Source organism: Gavialis gangeticus, unplaced genomic scaffold (assembly GCF_001723915.1).
Source record: "Gavialis gangeticus isolate Ggan-Ray unplaced genomic scaffold, GavGan_comp1, whole genome shotgun sequence".
NCBI classification, from domain to species: Eukaryota; Metazoa; Chordata; order Crocodylia; family Gavialidae; genus Gavialis; species Gavialis gangeticus.
In genome coordinates this window covers 9,811,758-9,830,301 of record NW_017729020.1, presented here as the reverse complement: position 1 = coordinate 9,830,301, position 18,544 = coordinate 9,811,758, and the positions used below count along the sequence as shown (strand labels likewise).

General features: G+C 43.2%; 1 protein-coding gene across 1 annotated transcript in view; it reads right to left on the bottom strand.

Moving 5' to 3' along the window:
* The window catches only part of UNC5D (unc-5 netrin receptor D), a 326,435-nt gene that overhangs the window by 211,983 nt on the left and 95,908 nt on the right, over window positions 1-18,544 (bottom strand). The window contains exons 3-4 of the mRNA XM_019514323.1: window positions 14,970-15,113; window positions 5,579-5,682 (exon numbers count right to left, since the gene is read on the bottom strand). Coding sequence (XP_019369868.1) covers window positions 5,579-5,682; window positions 14,970-15,113 — 248 coding nt within the window. The remainder of the gene's footprint in view (window positions 1-5,578; window positions 5,683-14,969; window positions 15,114-18,544) is intronic.

The following is an 18,544-nucleotide window of genomic DNA, read 5'->3' as shown; positions in this document are numbered from 1 at the left end:
ATGCCACAGATTTAGATTAAGGTGGGATGCCATAAAGATGTTCCACAGTTATAAAACTGCAAAGCAAGCTATATGGACAAAATTTGGCACCATTAAATATGGAACATCTTTGTGGGTGGTTTGCTATTTTATCACGTTAAGTTGTTTGAATGTGTGGCATGTTACAGTTAATCATGTAATAAATGGGATGTCTGCCAGTGGCCTGAAAATATCTTCATTGGTCTCACTGGGTGTCTACACATGCTGCAAGAGCTGCTCTAATTAAAGCACCCACAACATCACATGTATTCAGCGCCTGTGCTTCAAAAGGGTGGTAGGGGCGCTTTAACTAAAGCTCGTTCAACAAGCTTTAGTTAAAGCACTCCCACTGTCATTTTGCAATGTGGGGACATTGAATACATGCGATACGGAGGGTGCTGAAGCATGCTCATGAGCACACTCCAGCGAACCCGATTAATCGAGTCTGTGCTCCGATGTGTACTATTTACCATGCATCAGAGCAGAGCTCTGTCAGGCGTATAGGTGCCCCCAGAGTCTAGTGTAACAACACTAGACTCTTCAGTGCCTAAGGACCTTTAAGGAGATGGGTCTATGTGCCCTGCTACTCTGTATTATATCCATCTCTGGAGTCCTATCCCATAGTTTGCAAGCTCTTTGGGGCCTGGACTACCTGTTTCTCATGTGTCTGCACACCATCTAGTCCTGTGCTGCCCCAGTCTGCTGTATGAGCCCCTCATCATTAATGTAGGAGTACTACATGGAGACCAGGGAAAAAACTCTGGTGCCTGGGAATTATTGGGCCTAACTTTAGAAACAGTACTAAGATACCAACCTGCAGTAGCTGGAAAATAACACAGTCTCAGAAATTGGGCAAAGCTCTCCATGCTGAAATAAGAAACAAGCAGATTCTTCAATGATGAATGAAGTACAAATGTATCCAATCTCCAAAATCAGTCAGAAAGCTTCAAGCTGTGCTTAGAAGTCTCCCATCCAAGCAATGAACAAGGCTGGCCCTCCTTAACTTGTGAGAACAGATGTGTTTACAGCCTCAAATGCTGTTGCCACAGGCCCTAATCTGTCATTTATTTGAATTTGGTACCCGGTTTCCAAAGGCACTGAATTATTTTGAGTAGGCTGTTTACCTTGACGTGAATAGAATTAGCCCTACATACTGAGCCGTTATGTGAAATGTTATTATCCAAAGCAAATATGACCTGTTAAGATTTACAGGCTTTATTAGCAGCAATAACAATTTTACTACCAACATCAGTAAATCAGGGTTTATTGAGAACTCTACAATTTTAATCTGTGGAAAACCATTTAAATGTCAGCTTTTCATTGGGCATAAATCCTTACTTTTATGAAAAATAAATATTCTGTTTAATTGTTGAATGTAAAGCAGCATGGTTGGAAATAATGATTTTTTCCGAAATCAGTTTAGTCTACAAAACAATGAGTATCAAGTGGTGAAACAGTTATCCTTAGTTAGAACCTCTCTGAAAAATTAACGGTAAGTAAAAATAGTAGTATAAAATGCAGTATTAATTGTGGATTGGCTCCATCTGACCTCTGAAATTATAGCAATGTCGCCAACTCTTGTAATTTTATTCTGTACACGAAAATGTTTTGGGCACCGACAGGCGTGGAAAAGAAGAATGCACTTTACCAGAAGAGACAGCGTGTTAGTTTGAACCGGCATCTATATAGATCAGGGGTTTGAGCAAAGCTTGTTGGTGCTTTTAACTAAATCTGATTCAATCAGCTGTTAGATAAGAGCACCATAAAAGCCCCGCTGTACATGATCTATACAGATGTCGAGTGAGCCAGGTCCAACTAACGCAATGCCTCGTCTGGGCATGCACTGGGCTCCACGCCAGGGTGTGCGGAGTTTAAAGTAAAGTACCAAGTTTTGTGGGGGGGCATTTGATGTATGTAAACAGCCTTCATGTTTTTCTCCAACACCTTGCTTCTAGCATCATGTCACTTCTTGGGTGTCTCAGCTTTCATTAAAATAGTAACATTTCTAAATCCTCATGACTGTGGGGATAAAGCATGAAAATGTGATCTTTAACATTTCAAGAAAGGGGAAAAGGCAAAAATTAAGGAATCTAAATTCTATTACATTTGAAAATACCATTATTTTAATGCAATCTCATGATTGTTAATCCTTGGCACTGCCATGCGCTTCACGTCATCATAGTCACTAAGCTGCCTAACTCACATTTTTCTATTTGGATTTAAGAAAAATTATACCCACACCCAAATCTACATGCCTTATCAGTAAATACATTTACAACGGTGATAAATTCCAGCAGTATTAAATCCTAGTCTACAAAATAGAGGGTCTAAAAAGTGGGACTTTTACCATTAACTCCTTTTGCTATGGTTCACCACAGCACTAACAACTGTCCCTAGAGTAGCCGTACTTCCTTTTCTCTATTTTACACTGAGAAAAGGTGCAACTCCTCCCAACATCCAAAGCCTTATTTTACTAGTCTCATGCTGCTGGGCCCTGATTTACAAGGAATGCCTTTTTGTCTTTTTTTCCCCCCAAGAATGCCCTTAGGTCTAACACAGGATCATGCAATTCTAATTAAACATGGTACATAGTAACATTTCTGAATTAAGTCAGAAACAAACACATTAATACATAATTTCATGCAAGATTCCCTTAATGCTTTAACAATAACTAGAGATGACACAACGGGCAAACCTACTGACTTTACACCAAGGATGAATTTGGCTTATTCTGTTTTATAAGCTAGCAGTTACATAAAAATGAATAATTAATTACCAACCATTACTATACTGCTCAGGTTAGGGTATGCGTTTTCAAATGGAGAAGCCTTATTCACTCTCAAATCGTCAGTAAAACCCAAAACATGTTGGCTCAGAATCATCATAATTTCTTAATCCCTCTCTTGTAAATCACTGAGTTCCAACAGCGAAAATGTTTTTTGACTATTTAACTATTTGAAAACTGGAAAATAGCCAAATTTCTATAATTGTTCAGTTCAGCAAATCATGCTGGCTAGGCTGGGGCGTATTTAGTTAAACAGTGGGTAATAATTTGTTTCTTTTGATTTCAAAGAAAACGCCTGAAATTTGTATGGTTTTTTACTTAGCTATATATATATTTTTTTGCTCACTCAGGTACCAGAGTATTTTAGAAATTAATGCTAAATAACAAGTTCCTTTGAGAAGTGATGTATGGGACAAACACACTGCTTGCAGATTCTGCCAGTAATATATAATAAAAAAAATGTGCTGTAATCTTCCAAGAAAAGCACTAATGTCCTTTGTTCCCACTGCAATAAAAAAATATATCTAAAGAAACATGCGTGATACATGTTTAGATCTTGGATTAGAACTAGTCTTATTTACTCCAAATAAAAATGACAAGCTCATGCAATTTAGGAGTGCGTTGGCTACCCCTGACCTCTCACCCACCACCATGTCTAATTTCTATTGTTTCATAAATGCTTGTGTCCAAAGCTTCACACCCTAATGTCCTGGGATTTTATTTTATACATATTATTACTACTATGGTAGAGTGCATCACAAAAAGCCCATTTTGCCTGCCAAATCATGGACAGAATTTCTATTTCAACACGTTTGGCAGTTCTCTGCAACACCATACCATTTTCTCTAGTACAACTGAGGTTTGGGGAAAAGGATGCCCCATCAAAGAAGATACAGTAGCAGAAATTCTCTTGCTGGAAGGATGAATGCTAGGTGTGTAGATACACGTTCCTCTTTGCCTCACCCTTTATACATTTTTACCTGATTTGCAAGAGACACTTAACTTGTATTCCAATTTGCTTCATTTCTCATCTCTTCTAGTGTTTTTGATGTCATGCTCACAGCATGCATTCTGTGCAAGTAAGAAAACACTTTTTTCTTCACTCCAGTTTATTTTTTCCTACTTTATGCCCATTTAATAAGCAGGTACCTTATAGTGTAAACTGACAATTCATCAATGCAGGAGGAGCATCAGAACTGATATTTATGATGTATTGTGATAGAACCACTTTTCCCCTTCTGCACCTGATGTGAATTTTTTCTCCTAACCAGTGGCACATTATAAAATAAAATAGACTGCAATTAAGAGAAAGAAAGCATGCTTATAGGGTGCTATTTTACCTGATGATATGCATGCCGTTACTAATTACTAGTTTGGAAGTGGGTGGTTAGGTGAAGGAGAGAAGAAAAATGTTCTCATCAGCAGTTTTCCAGTTAAATAATTACAGATTTCATCTTGTGGGGAAAAATAAAGAACTCCAGAAACCTCAGAAATAACCTGCCATTTCACTCTGATGGTGAAATCATGAAATAATATTGAGACAAAAAACAAACAATCGAACACACACCCTGTCTAGAATAGGTGAAAACGTACAGTCTTCAAAAGAAAGGTACAGCACAGACAAAAAGTTTTACTCGGCGGTTACATTGCTGGATGCAACTCGTTAATAAGTCACTGTTTGCATAGCAGTTTGAACATAGAGGGCATGCTCACATGCGCACGCACGTGCATTTCCCCAGGGACAAATAGCAACAGCACATAGTTGTGCTGCTGCTACTTATTCCTGGGGAACACCCCTGCACATATGCTGTGGCTTATGGCAAATTGCCCCCAGTAGGGTAGCGGAGACTGGGGCCAGCATCTGGGTTGGCCCCAGCAGCCTTACCTGGGGTCCTCCCAGGGCTGCAATGGCAGCGATCCATCCAGGCATGTGGAGCCTGGTCAGCAGCTGGAGCATAGCTCTGGTTGGCCACGCTCTGGTTTTGGGTGGTGCAAACTGCAGCCATGTGTGCCATCCCATTTATTTTTACACTTTATTTTTTTAGACACCAGGATTTCCCAGTACCTAATTTTGGCTCTGCGGAGAACCTTTTCGCTTGTGCTCCATGAGTTTTGCAGTGCCCAGAGGGAGCTAAAAAGTGCAGAGCATTGCCATTATTATTCCATCTGTTCTTTACATTCACCAGTCACCATTTCAGATGGAGGCTGCTATATTCTCTGCATTTGATAATAAAGAGCAGATCCACTTAGGATTCTCCCAGGTGAAAAGGCCAGTTCTATAGATGTCGTTAACCTAGTTTCCCCCTTGCTCTCCTTTCTAGGTAAAACTTTGCTGATAATGAAGAGGTGAAAAAATTGCAGGGGACTTTTTATCATCTTCATCAGTATTGCCTAAAACTTTAATTTTCTTTTTTTTTAATGATTCAACAAGAAAAGGAATCTCTAGGAATATAAATATGGGGGTGCGGGGCGCTACAAACTCACACACACAAGTATTCATGGTTATAACATGAAAAATATTTAGTTCATTATGTATTAAAAATGGGGGGGGGGGAAAATCAGCAAAGTAAAATGTTGCAACAAAATACTCTGTTCTTTGTTAAATAACTTACCATAAATATTTCAACTGGCCCTGGAGCAGATTACTGTAACAGGCACTAGATTTTCAAGAGCACCTGGAACGGACGCTGGTCAATCTCTCCACATTTCACTTATATTTCTATCCAGTTCAAAATGGATTAAGTCATGCCTGTGATGTAAGAAATAAAATCCTACCTCAGCAGCAGGCACGCCCTCTGGTGGCCGACAATGCAGGACAATCATGCCTTCAATAGGAACCTCCTTCCCCTGTGGGTCTTGCTCAAAGTTTTTCCGTAAATCTGCAAAAAAATGTTGATGTGGTTATTATCCTTCTAATGCAGTTCATTTGAATTAGCAGTAAAGCTCAAATGCTGGAACACGAGGCTTTCCAAACGCCATTCCTCATACGGTGTTTGTTGCAAAAGTATGCCGCAGAAGTCAGTAATTACAATGCTTAGTAATTTTCTTGGCTTGGATATATCTTCAAAGCACTGGGGAAAAGAAGTGTTTGCTAATTAATTCTTCATCAGTGGGAGTTTGTACTTCACTTCGCCCATGGGTGTGGAATCTGAGACTAAGAAGTGATTTGCCAAATCAAAAGCCATACAGGCAAAACAGGATCGCAACTCAGGGCCTCATCACTCTGAACCATGAATCCCATCTCTCAGGCTTCTTTGACCTTTCAAAAATTGGAGAATAATAACCAGATATGCTAATTAGTAAAGCTGAAGAAGAATTTAGTGTCCCTAGTGACCATTAACATTTTAAAAGGGTATTATTTTTAAATATATTAATTGAAGGTGCTCTGCATTTTGTGGCAGTATGATTTATTAAAACTCCTTTTCCATCATTAGCTATTTTCACGTTAGACTGGACTAGCTAACGCACAACATATTCACTTATAAAATATCCAGCACCCAAAGATCCCACGGACGCTCGGCAATAAATGCACACTTAGAAACAAGGCACAGGGAGGTGGTTAGAAATCTGAAGTTTCTGCACACACCTCCCACATTATACATCTACCTCCAGTATTCTGAACAGGCTGCTGCATTTGGCTAGATTATCCTTTCCACTGTCTTGGGACAGCACCCTTTCATCTCTTCTCCCACAAGATTTTCAGATGGACAGTGAATTTCCTCCAGTCCTTCCTCCCTATGCTACAAAGGACAGTAATCTGCTTAATTCGACTGGAGCGGCCTCCCAGAAGAGGCTCTCCCACTGACTTCAGCCATGAGAAAGTATCCTTTTCCCATGGAGATTCCCAAATGCCAATGACTAGATGTACCCATAAGACATGCCTTGCTGCCCTGTGAGCACTAGGGAGACCAAACAGAAAGCTGCTCATTTACAACATGTGCTTTGAGTGAGGATACTTCCCTTAGACAAAGTCATTTTCTTCAAACAGAATGTCTCAAATTGCACATTGTGGATCTATAGATTTAATTTTCTCCAGTGCTTACAACTTCATGAAATACATCCCCTTAAATAGAGGAGGCCCTGACTCAGTTACACTTTTATACATTTTGTAAATACATTAAAACATTTCAGCAAGCCAGCTACTCACTGGAGAAAGATGCAAATAGCATCAGTATGATCCTTCTTATGATTCCCTGTTATAGTTGGTTGCTTTCATGGAGGTAATGACTCCTTTATCCAGTGCCCTATTTGAAGAGTTTTTCATTAATATTTAGAATACACTGTATCCACAAGGACTTTTATTGGTGGAGGAAGGGGGAGCAACATACACTTTTTGGTTCTCTGACTGCCAGGCTACCATAAAGCAATAGTTACCTGTGATTGCAGGGAAGTATAAATTGCTGTAGTGCTTAAAACTTATGATTCAGACTGCAGGCTCTAAGTGCAGAAGACGGCCACAAAAGCCAGTGTAATAACAGATGCTATAAGCCAGCCCTGGAATAAAATAGTAGGGTTTTGTCAGCTATCACAAATTAGAACTTCACATTCTCATCTGTAAATATCCGAGGGGATATTTCCCTCCACTCCAATCAAAAAGCCATGCTCCAGATTAAGCAACTCAGCAGTTCATCAGAGATGGGCTGACAATGGTCCATGACAGTGGGCGTATCTACACCTGCAATGAATGCAGCTGAATAAACTACAGTGCAATTCATGCCAGAGTTTATTGCTCCTGGGCACTGTTTTTGCACATGCATCTGGGAGCGCAGCAGGTTGCGCCAGGCTAGTGCAGCCCTCGCTGGCAGGAGGTCCCGGGGGTCAGTCTGGTCTGCCAGCCCAGGGCTGCTCGGACCCAGCTCAATGTGCTACAGAGAGGCTGGCTGGGGCACGAGGGCATTTCAGTATGGGCCACCGGGCAGACAACCCCCAAACTGTGCCCCAGCCAGCCCCAGTGTCTACCCGGGTGTTGCAGAAGAGTAAAAACTCCTCTGTAGGACAGTAGTTGTGTTTACAAGTACTAATCTCCAGTGGAGTTAATTAGTTTACTCTGTCCTAATAGCACTGCACATGTAGACACTGTCTATAAGCACATATGTACAGATTCTAGCAACTAGCAACAACATAGTGGTGCCACTGCACGTATGCTCTGGTGCACAGCAAATTGCCCTGAGTGGGGTAGGGGAGCATCTGGGCTGGTTCCAGCAGCCTTACCTGGGCTCCTGGGGGCCTCCCAGGGCTACAGAAACAGCAATGTGGGTGCACAGAGCCTGGCCACCAGTCGGAGTGCAACTCTGGCTGGCCAGACTCCAGTTTCAGGCACCACAGGCTGCTGCCATGTGCTCCATGCTGCTTTTTTTTGTGTGTGTCTGCATGATTTTTTTTTTGTTTTGTTGGGGGGGGGGGCAGGGGAGGGGAGTTTCCTGGAATCTAATTTTGCCATGTGCATTTTCTGGCACCTCAAATGCCTTTGAGGCACTGCAAAACACATGGTCCTGCTCGTGGGGATGTGGCCCAAGACGTTTACTGCAGAGCTAATTAGGCAACTCCACAGCAAACATCTCGTGTAGACGTGCCCAGTGAGTACCTGAAAGCACAGGGAGAGTGTTATACAATCCTGCTGGCAGGCTATTCATGTCGCCTGTCTGAACTACGCTAAAATTAAAATGAGTCCCACCACCTTTGATGCTCTAGTTTCTGGAAGTGCTACTCTCCTCTGTCACACACCTGTAAAAACACTAGTCCAAATCCATCATAGCAAACAGCCAGTTCAACAGTGCCATTCTCAAGTGTAAAGCTTTACTTTTGTCTGTATATTAGAGAACGTAGAAATGGGGGGATAGGAAAAAAAACAGTGTAGAGCACCTGCTAGGTTAGCCCAACATTTGAAGTTACCTATGCCAGATATGCAAATGGTGTGCAGGTGATCAGACTCTCTGCCATGACAGGTGTGGTATTTAAAAGGAGGCGCAGCTAGATGGATTGACCTGCTTCCATTCATCTCTTGCTCTCCCTTCCCGCTGCCATGTTTGGAGGGTGGAAAATCATAGCCCAGAGAAAAGTCAATAAAAATTCAATTCAGAATAATAGTCTTCTGCAGCTCAGCAATACAGGGGAATTATCAGCTCATTCAGTGTTATGACAGTTAATGCAGTGAAATAAAAATTGAATTTACACATTCAAACTCATCGGCTAACAAAAAAATCACAGGCATTTATAAAATCAAGGGGCTGGTAAGCTGTCCTATTAGCTAACCCAACTGTTTTATTTAAATTGGTCCTGTCAAAGCAACATAATTGTAGAAGCAGTTCCAAAATAATCTTCATCTGGCCTGAAAAAGAAATGTGCAGCTAAGGCAAATTTTGATGTATCCTCCGAGTTCATGATGCTTGCTTAATTTTGTATAGTATTTGTGGTCATTGGATAAAAGAGATCATTATGTGCTCCTCTGAGTAAGAGAAATACCGTGCCCATTTTACAGATGGGTAGGCTGAAATACAGAAAGGAGCAGGTAATTTGTCAGAGTCGATGATTGAGCTGGGAACAGAACCAAACAGCTCTTGTTCCCACTCCTCCTTTCTTTCACTACCTATAAAAAAGCTCAACCGTTCATATTTTTGCCACCGTTTCCTGTGAAAATCGTCATGCAGTAAATACTAAATGAAGCTGAGCAATATTTGTTTACTTTTTTCTACTCTGCAGCATATTTCACCAAATATAATAACTAGAGCTAGTGATTTAGAAGGAAACAAAATACTGGGATCACCAGAGAGTAAGGAGAAGTAATTTCCTGAAGCCTCTGCTAGCACCGCTGCTGCAAAACATCACTCAGAATCCTCTTCCACAAGAACAACGCAGTAGATCTAATTGCAAGGTAAAAATTGGATGAAGCTTAGTGTATCTCCACTGTCTCATAAAACTCTATATTATAACAATCATATTTGGGTTCTTTCCTATTGATGTGTCCCCCTTCCTGCCATGTTGTGTTTATTGCATTTTCCAGCTTCTCCTTCCTTGACATAATGATCTGCTGATGGTGAGCGATAACACTGCAGTACACCATTTCTGATGCGAGAAGCAGGGATGGTTTTGGACCAAAATAGTTCCCCTGTCTGGGAAAAAGTACAACCCCTTCTCCCAAGTATATTAAAAATACAGGAGTGAAACAACCTTTTCTAGAGTTATGCTTCTTCTGTGCCAGAAGAGATGACCTCACCCCCAGTCCAAAAGTAACCACTTGGATGCATTTAGCACAATTCATGCGCAAAGTACAATAGTACAATAGCTGTCACTGAATAATTAACACTTGTCAGCCCTTGTAGCTGTATCTGCAACACACTAGGGGATGAATTTGCCCCTATTTGGTGAGCTTCCAAGAACTGCACCTCTGATGCACTTGGCTTCTTTTCTCATCGGAGTTCCTTTCAGACCCATGTTAGGCAAACAACAGGCATACAGAATATCTTTGCAAACAACAGCAATGCCCAACTATACAGATTTTTAAAAGCAAATTAAGAAAAGACAATTTTTTCAGGAAAAATGTTGGAGTTATTCACATTTTTTTGTGAAAAACGGGAGCAAAATGTCTGAAGAGCTCAAACATTTGCAATGCATGTTTAACATGCAGCACTCAGCTTCACTGGCAAGTTAGCAGGATTCACAACCATGGTGTTAATTGCATCCCAAGAGCAGTATTTTGCAGTATAGTTACTCAAGAAGAGAGTTGCTACTGGTTTTATTACAATATAAGAGCTGTTGATCCTTTTTGCAATGTCCTCCAACATAGGAAACATGTGCTGAGCTAGGCATTTTATTATTATTATTTTATGTACAGGACATGGCCTGACCTTGAGAGCTATTGCCTCATTATATAAGCTAGGAGCAAAACATAGAGCAACATAAGGAATAGCCTCCCCTTGCGACATGAAGGAAGATTAAGTTATTCCTAAATCTCTGTAGAATAAATTTCAGTGAAAGGTTCAAACCGCCTGACCTGGCTTAACAGCAGTTACAGTTAACAGCATATGGCTAGGATAAATATGCTTACTCTTATACTGACCTGTGCTGGCAACAAAGATTGGAAGAGGCTTCCTGTGACATTATGTCCAGTCTCCCCACATTTGCAGGCAGTCTTTTATTTTTTCCCCCCAAGAAATCCACAAATCATTGCTTCAAACTGAAATCACCAATTCAGATCCTCACACATGGTCATAAGGGTCCATACCAGAACCACAAGGAACATCTTACAACATGCCATAGATAAAAGCAGGAGAGACAAGGGCACTCATTTATCACCACAAAAAATTTGTTTTTTACTGACCATCTGCAACTTGTTAGTAATAAGCTCTTTTACTGATACACATTTTTACTGATATATAGTTTACATAATTTCAGTACAACTCTTCTGCCAGGCCCTACCCTGACACCACAAAATCATAGAAAAGTGGGGTTGGAAGGGACCTCTAAGAGTCATCTAGTCCAACCCTCTGCCTGAGGCAGGATTCTCCCTATCCAAACCATCCTTATACACACCAATTTTCTAACCTCCTAGCAAAACTACATAGTCAACCTTGACAACAGCACAAGATATAACACCCTAATCTATCACAAGTAAAACTGGGGGACAATGGCAGCCAACATCTTGTTGCAGCAAAAGTTGTTAAAATATGCTCGAGAGAGCCCGGGAAGAGGACTAAACTACCCAGGAACTACACTACCCTCTGCAATCTATGGGGTAAAATTCCTTCCTGACCCCAAATATGGCAATTAGTCTGACCCTGAGCAGAGAGACATGACCCTCTAGCCAGGAACATCTGGATTTTAGTCCCAGCAGGAGCACTGGCACACCCCAGTCACAATCCTCACCCTTGACTACAGCCAGCACCAAATGTTTCTGGTGAGAATGCCAGGCCACAAGTTAGAAGGGCTGGATTCAAATTTGGGTATTTATCACCAAGTACAGTAAAAAGGTAAAAAAGTTTGGTTGCAAAGTAGGCATATCCTTTATTTGACCAACTCAAATAGCTGGAAAAAAAATCTTTGCAAGCTTTCAGGCACAAGTACCCTTTGTCAGGCTGAAGAAGCATCTGCCTTATAAAGTAAAATGTTTCTAGTGAAGAAAATAATTTTGGGGTGGGCAATACTGCTCGGCTGCAGTAATGGTTTTCCTCCATGCTGCCCCAACACCTTGATGCTCCTGACTGCACCCTGCAGCCTCACCCAGCCCACCCTCCAACCTTAACCCCACTGCCCCCACTCCCCGAGTCCCAGCATGGACCCCAAAGAAGCTTACCTGCAACCCTGCAATATTACAGGACTGGATGCAGCAATGATGACCTTGTGAGATCCCCAACATCTATGAAGAGCAGCAAGAGGACAAGGCTCGGGGAGGACAGAAGGCTTCCTGCAGGGTGCTGCTGTCCCACCCAGACAATGGCACTACTCTGCTCTGCCCTTCTACCAAACTCTGGCTGCCCAGCTTCCTTCCAGACACTCGGCAACCCTGCTACAGCCTTAAGGCATCAAATGTAGCTGGTTAATGTATTCTCAGAAGATCCTAAGATGAAGAACACATTCCCTCTCCCAAAGGAAGGCACAAACATCACCTATGCTTCTTCATGTTTCCCGGTGGAAAGTAACTGGTGAGCATAATCTCTTGTAGTCTCCCTTTCAGCCAATTCGTTATCCACTTCACAGCAGTAGCATTGATGCCCGTCCTGTCCAGTGGGGCCAAAATGATTCCAGCAGGAAAGTATATGGACCCCCCAAAAAAAACCCCCAAAAAACAAACCCAACCCCACATCCGCAGCCACGATCAGCCCAGCTCTGCCTCAAGCTGCTCCCCCAGCTGGCTCCCAGCAGCAATTAGATTTATGCAGCCTGAGGCAGCCCTGACCCCTAAGTGGAATCAGCTGTGGGAAGAATCAAGCAGGCCTTTATGCTCTACAAGAGCTTCCAGCACACCCCAGCTGGCAGTGCCTGCCACAAGGTACAGAGCAGACCTAGCACCCACTCACCCACCCCCTTCACGCCCCCCGAGGGGCACTCCTTTCTCCCCAGAGCATTCCTTCTTTTCAGGCTCCTCTAGCCCAGTGCTTCTCAACTTTGTTTGTACCAGGACCCGTTTGCAAACATCAGTGGCCACTCCTGACCTAGTGCCCCAACACTCCTGACCCCCGGCCCCTCAGTGTGTGGGGCATGGGTGTCCCCAGGCAGCCCCTGGCAGGCCTGCAAGGAAATAGCCAGCCTGCAAGGAAATAGCCACAGTTTCCCACATTTTTCTCCTTTACAGGAGAATCCTTTTTGAAAGTGTGTGGATCCATTTTTGAACCTGGATAGCTGACACATGGAAGGTATTGAATTTTAGCCGATTTTTAAAAATGAAATCTTCCTAAATTTTACACGAAGGAAGCAAGTTTGACCACCTGAAGCCTGAGACCCTGCTCCTGCCTTTGTCCGAAGTAATTGGTGTTATCACAGGTCATCAGAGAGCTCAGAGACACCTCGCCACATAAGAAATGCCTGCCCAGAAGAGCATTCCTTCTTTTTACTCCTCTGTGAAATATGAAACAGCATAATCACAGGGCAATATGAATACATCCTGCTTACCACTAAACAACTTTGAAATCAACAGACTATTCCAACTTTCCTCTGAGCCTAATCTGCATGTAAAATAAACCGTTCCAAACAAGAGATTTGACTACACCTTCAACTCTCCTATGAGCAATGAGTTTTCATTTCTACCCAGGACAATTTTTACACTCTTCTCTTCTATGCCTGGAGAAGGGTGTTTGTTCCTGAAAGCGTGCAATCAAAGCATTTCTTTTGCAAAAATCTAGCCGCGAGTCCCGATTCCTTTTGCCTCCAGACCAATATGGCTACAACCTGGAAACTTGATGCGTTTTAAAAATTTAAAGCTTGTGACCCTTTCATATATTCTTGCAACCCACTTTTGGGTCATGACCCACAGGTTGAGAAACACGGCTCTTGCCTGAGGCAGTCATCTCCTCTAGTTGGGCTCAGCTGTGGGAAGAGGCCAGCACGCTTGCAGCTCAGTGGACGCCTGTGGCTTCAATACCCTGCAATACCGTGCTGCAGCTCTCCGACTGGCAGCACCTCCCACAAGGTACAGAACAGAGATGCCAAAGAGATCTAGCACCAGCCCACCCGATTCAATGCCCTGGGTACACAGAGATGGCTTTCTTAGCAAAGCACTCCCTCTCAAGCTTCCTCTCAGTTAGCTCTGACTGGTTGCTGGCTCTTACGCCTGATTTCAAAAGGGATCAAAACTCATGCCAGAGGTGATATCTTTTATTAGACCAACTAGATATTTGCAGAAACAAATCATCTCACTGTCATGTATGTTAATAATATATTATATTATTTGCAAGCTTTCAGGCACAGGCATACACCACACTCTGCATCAGGCATAGGCGATTGCAAAGATTGTAAAAGTATTCCAAAAGGGGGCTTTTACATCACCAGCTACTTGCTTTTAAGGGACAATCTAAAACCTATGACATGTTAAAGCCCAAATCTTGGTCTTGGTTCCCAAAGTGACATTTTTATTGCATTTTGTTACGTTTTTCCCTGCGCTTTCCATGCTGACTGTGTAATTAAAAAAAAACACCCCTTTTTCCTGTTCTCATCTTGCTTCCCCCACATCAGTACTTATAACCAATAATGTGCATCAATATTTAAAAGCTCATTGACAGGAGTAGGACAAAAGCCTCTAATGTACGCTTGTGTATTTTCAGTAAAATGCAGCAGATATACTTTGTTAAATGGTTCTGCAGATGTCTGTAGACCCTTGTCATCAGCAGAGCAAGAGGGCATGTTCCAATAGGCTTTCAATTTGCATTAACCTTTTTTTATTGCACTGCATTGTTGTGACACCTGCGTGTATGCAATCCAAGCGGAATCTGAGAGAAAGAGACTTGCTGAGTGTACTTCAAAGAAAATCATCAATCCACATTAAAATATAACGGAGCTCCGACAAGGCAGCATCGGAACAAGTATGGTATGTTTTCCCTGACGATCTTGCAGTATCTCATAGGAAGTCCTAGCTATGACAACATGCCTTCCTAGTATTCAGCTACTTTTAACCCTGACAGAAGAGCTTATTTCAACATCTTCCAAAAGTTAAGTAACAAACATTTCTTCCACTTACAGGCTATGCGGACTGATGCCTTCCTGCTCTTTGAGGTCCCTAGATGACTCCATGCGACGCACTGACACCAGTAATCTTCTGGCCCGTGAAAATCCTCCACTTGCTGCCTTGTCACATTGATGAACACCTCTCGAACCTTCAAGCCTGAAGGGGAAAGATATAGGAAATTAGCTGATACAGGATGTCTTACTCAGGCAGAAAGCTAAGGTTAGCCAAACCTATTCTTTTTAATTAAACAATTCCATTTTTAATCAAGCCAAAGCTTTAATTACTTTGACAAAAATATATTACTACTAATTAAATTCTAACAGCTGAGTAGGTCATAATGCAAGAGTGAAAAGACCCGGTGTGGTCTTTGGGAACAATGTAGTATCCGACTCAGAAATGTTTCCTTTTGAGCCTTCCGAATACTTCTTCATTTAGAGACTTGCAATCTATAGGAAAAAGGTATTCTTGGTGCCCTCGGGGGATCACTGGCAGGCCCACCAGGTACCCCCAATCAAATCAAAACACCCACAGAAAAACCTCACAAGAATTAAATCAACCACCCACTGAGACTTTGCTTGAGTTTCAACCCACTGATAACGCAAGACATACCCAATGCCTGCCTTTTTATATAAAGGAAAGAAAGGATGAGGCTGGTATTATGCCATAGAAACTATCAAACTTGAGGCATTTCAAGCATGAGGGGGAAGTGAATTCCAAACTCCTGAGATCCAGGAGAGAAATCCTTGTTGCCACCACATCCTTCTGATCCTAGTGGTCTAACCAACACAAGTTGTCTCAAGCAAGAGCTTATACTATTCAGATGTGCTTGTTTAATCCAGTCTTTTACAACCCTGTGTGCACAGCATCATCACCCGAGTTACCTTACTTCTGGCAAGCACCTACCTCATGGTAATAATCATAAACTATATTCACATTACATTGTTTACAGCAGTGGTTCCCAACACGGTGCCCGCGGGCACCATAGCGTCCCCCGAGGTTTATTCAGGTGCCCGCGCGCGTTTTCATGATCAGTAAAAATCATTATTCCAACAAAAAAAGCTGTCACTGCTGATTGAAATCAGGACAGCAACATTTCAAAATTTTTTGCGCAGGCTGTATGCAATGGCTGCCACAATGAGCCTGAGTCAGTCTGACTGATGCAGTGACAGAGTGGTGCTTGCTACTTCCTCCCCAAACAAAACTATGTGCATGCGCATAAGGGCTGTGCAAAGCTTTGGTCTCTGACCTGATTCGGCGGAGATTCAGCCCGATTCAGTGGTCAAATCTCCAAATCCGAATCGAATCAGAGGACCCGTTAATCTCTCCAAATCAAATCAGAGCCCTCCAAATCGATTTGGAGAGCTTCAGAAAGCTTTGGCGTTTCGGACATAGAGACGGCTTTAAATGTTTTTTCTACATACCTCTAGGTAGCAGGTGGTTCGTGATCACTGTGATGCTGGGGGACATGGAGTGTCCCACAGGCGCGCGGGGGGCTCCCTAGCGTGCTCAGCAGCAGACCCAGAAGTGGATCAGAAGCACTTCCAGTCCACTTCTGGGTCCGCCTGGGAACACGCTGGGGGGCACCCCCATGCCCTCCCTGGCTTGGCAACTGGTGCCTTTTGGGTCTGGGGGGCACCTGGGGTCACCCCATGGCTGATCACTGAGCTGGGAGGGTGCAGGGGGCCCCCCAACACACTCCCTGGTGGACCCGGAAGTGGACTAGAAGTACTTCCGGGGTACCAGCACGCTTCTGAATGCTGCGATGCTGGGGTGCATGGAGTGTCCCACAGGAGCACGGGGGGGGGGGGCAGCATGCTTCCTGGTGGACCCAGAAGTGGACTGGAAGTACTTCTGGTCCACTTCTCGGTTTGCCGCCAAGCACACGGAGGGCCCCCTGTGCTTCTGTGGGACGCTTCATGCGCCCCAGCATCACAGCGTTCACGAGCTGTGCTGGTACCTCGAGGTACGTAGAAAAAACTTTTAAAGCTGTGTCTGGGGCCGAATTGGTGATTCTCTGAATCAGCATCGACTCTTCAGATTTGGATTCGGCCAAATCGAATCAGGGACAGTGATCTGAATCAACTAATCGAAATCACCGTCCCCAATTCAGGCCGAATCTGAATCGAATAGGGCTCAATTCGCACATCCCTAATGCACAAATCCAGGATTCCAAATACTAAACTTTAATATTCATATTGGTGCCTGCTGCTTTTTCTTTTAAATCTGAGTGTGCCCTTGGGCACATAAATGTTGCGAACCCCTGGTTTACAGCATTCAAAAGCTGTGAGGGCAAAATAATAGGAATGAAAACTACTCAATGATCTTAACAAACAAGGGGGACAAACAGGGATCTTTTATGTGGCTACATGAGAGAATGGATAACACCTGGCTATACATGGTGCAGGTTCAGACGTGGACCAGAAGTTTTCCTGGCATCAGACCCACATTTGTATGTACAACCATCTTCCAATGATTTTAGTGTGTGTACAATACAGCCTCCTGTCCTCACAATATGCCACAGAAGAATTTACAACTATTTACTCAAACCTGGACTAAAGCTACGAGAAGAGTAGAGAATGATCACACAGTTTCACATTTTTCACTGTTCAAGGGGACTCATTTCCTTTAAGAGAAAGAAGCCAACAAGTCACAAGAAAATGAGAGAGAAATGAGAAAGAGATGAGAAGGAAAAATGGACTAATGGGGAGTAAAGATGGAGAATGCTAGATATTGCCTCTCTAATTTCTGCCATTCCGAAACTCCTAATCTTTTGAGCAGGGGAGGAAATTCATCAATAGCAATCTTCAACTCAGAGCTGTTTGACTTCAGACCTGATTTAAGGACATGTATGGGACAACTACTTTACAATCTCTTATTTCCTTCACTTTTTATTGCTAGAAGTATCTCGTTTAAGGTAAAAAAAAACCCCTCACACTGTGGCAGAGTAGGGATGGTTTCCCTAAAAAACTCAAAAGGTTGTTGCGAGAGGGGACCAACTCAGGGCCAGGTCTCAGCATTAGCCTGCCCACCTGTCTGTATAGGGCAGTCCGCCCAGTCTCTCCTGTCACAATTTGCAGTTTATCGAACTGGTGTAAAATGTGGGAGGCTGCCTATTTTAATGCCCTGAAGCCAGGGGGTACTATACACAACTCCGACATCCCTTTGTTGTGTCCCATACCTTGCAGATGGCATCCAGATTTTTACTACAGCTCCATAGTAAGCCCGGGCAAATCTCAGTCCACATTTGGACCTCTCACACACTGCCCCTTTCAGGGCCACATTCATACTGCCCCTATTTCACTGGGGTCTCTTCCACTGCCCCTCACTGGGCCACTCTCAACCTGCTCTCCTCCCCTGAATGACACCTTTGGGCCATCAGGCTTAACTACTCACATGCTGGCACTGCACACACAGCCCTTTGGATCACTTGTGCCACCCTACTCTACATGGCATCAGCCTTGTGCCTAACACTGAAATGACTGCCCACAGCCCCTTACCAGGCAACTTTCCACATTCATACACTCATGGGGGTTGGCCCAGAAGCTGCCCTTCTGGCTGTCCTTCAGCCCTACTCAACACCCCCCCCC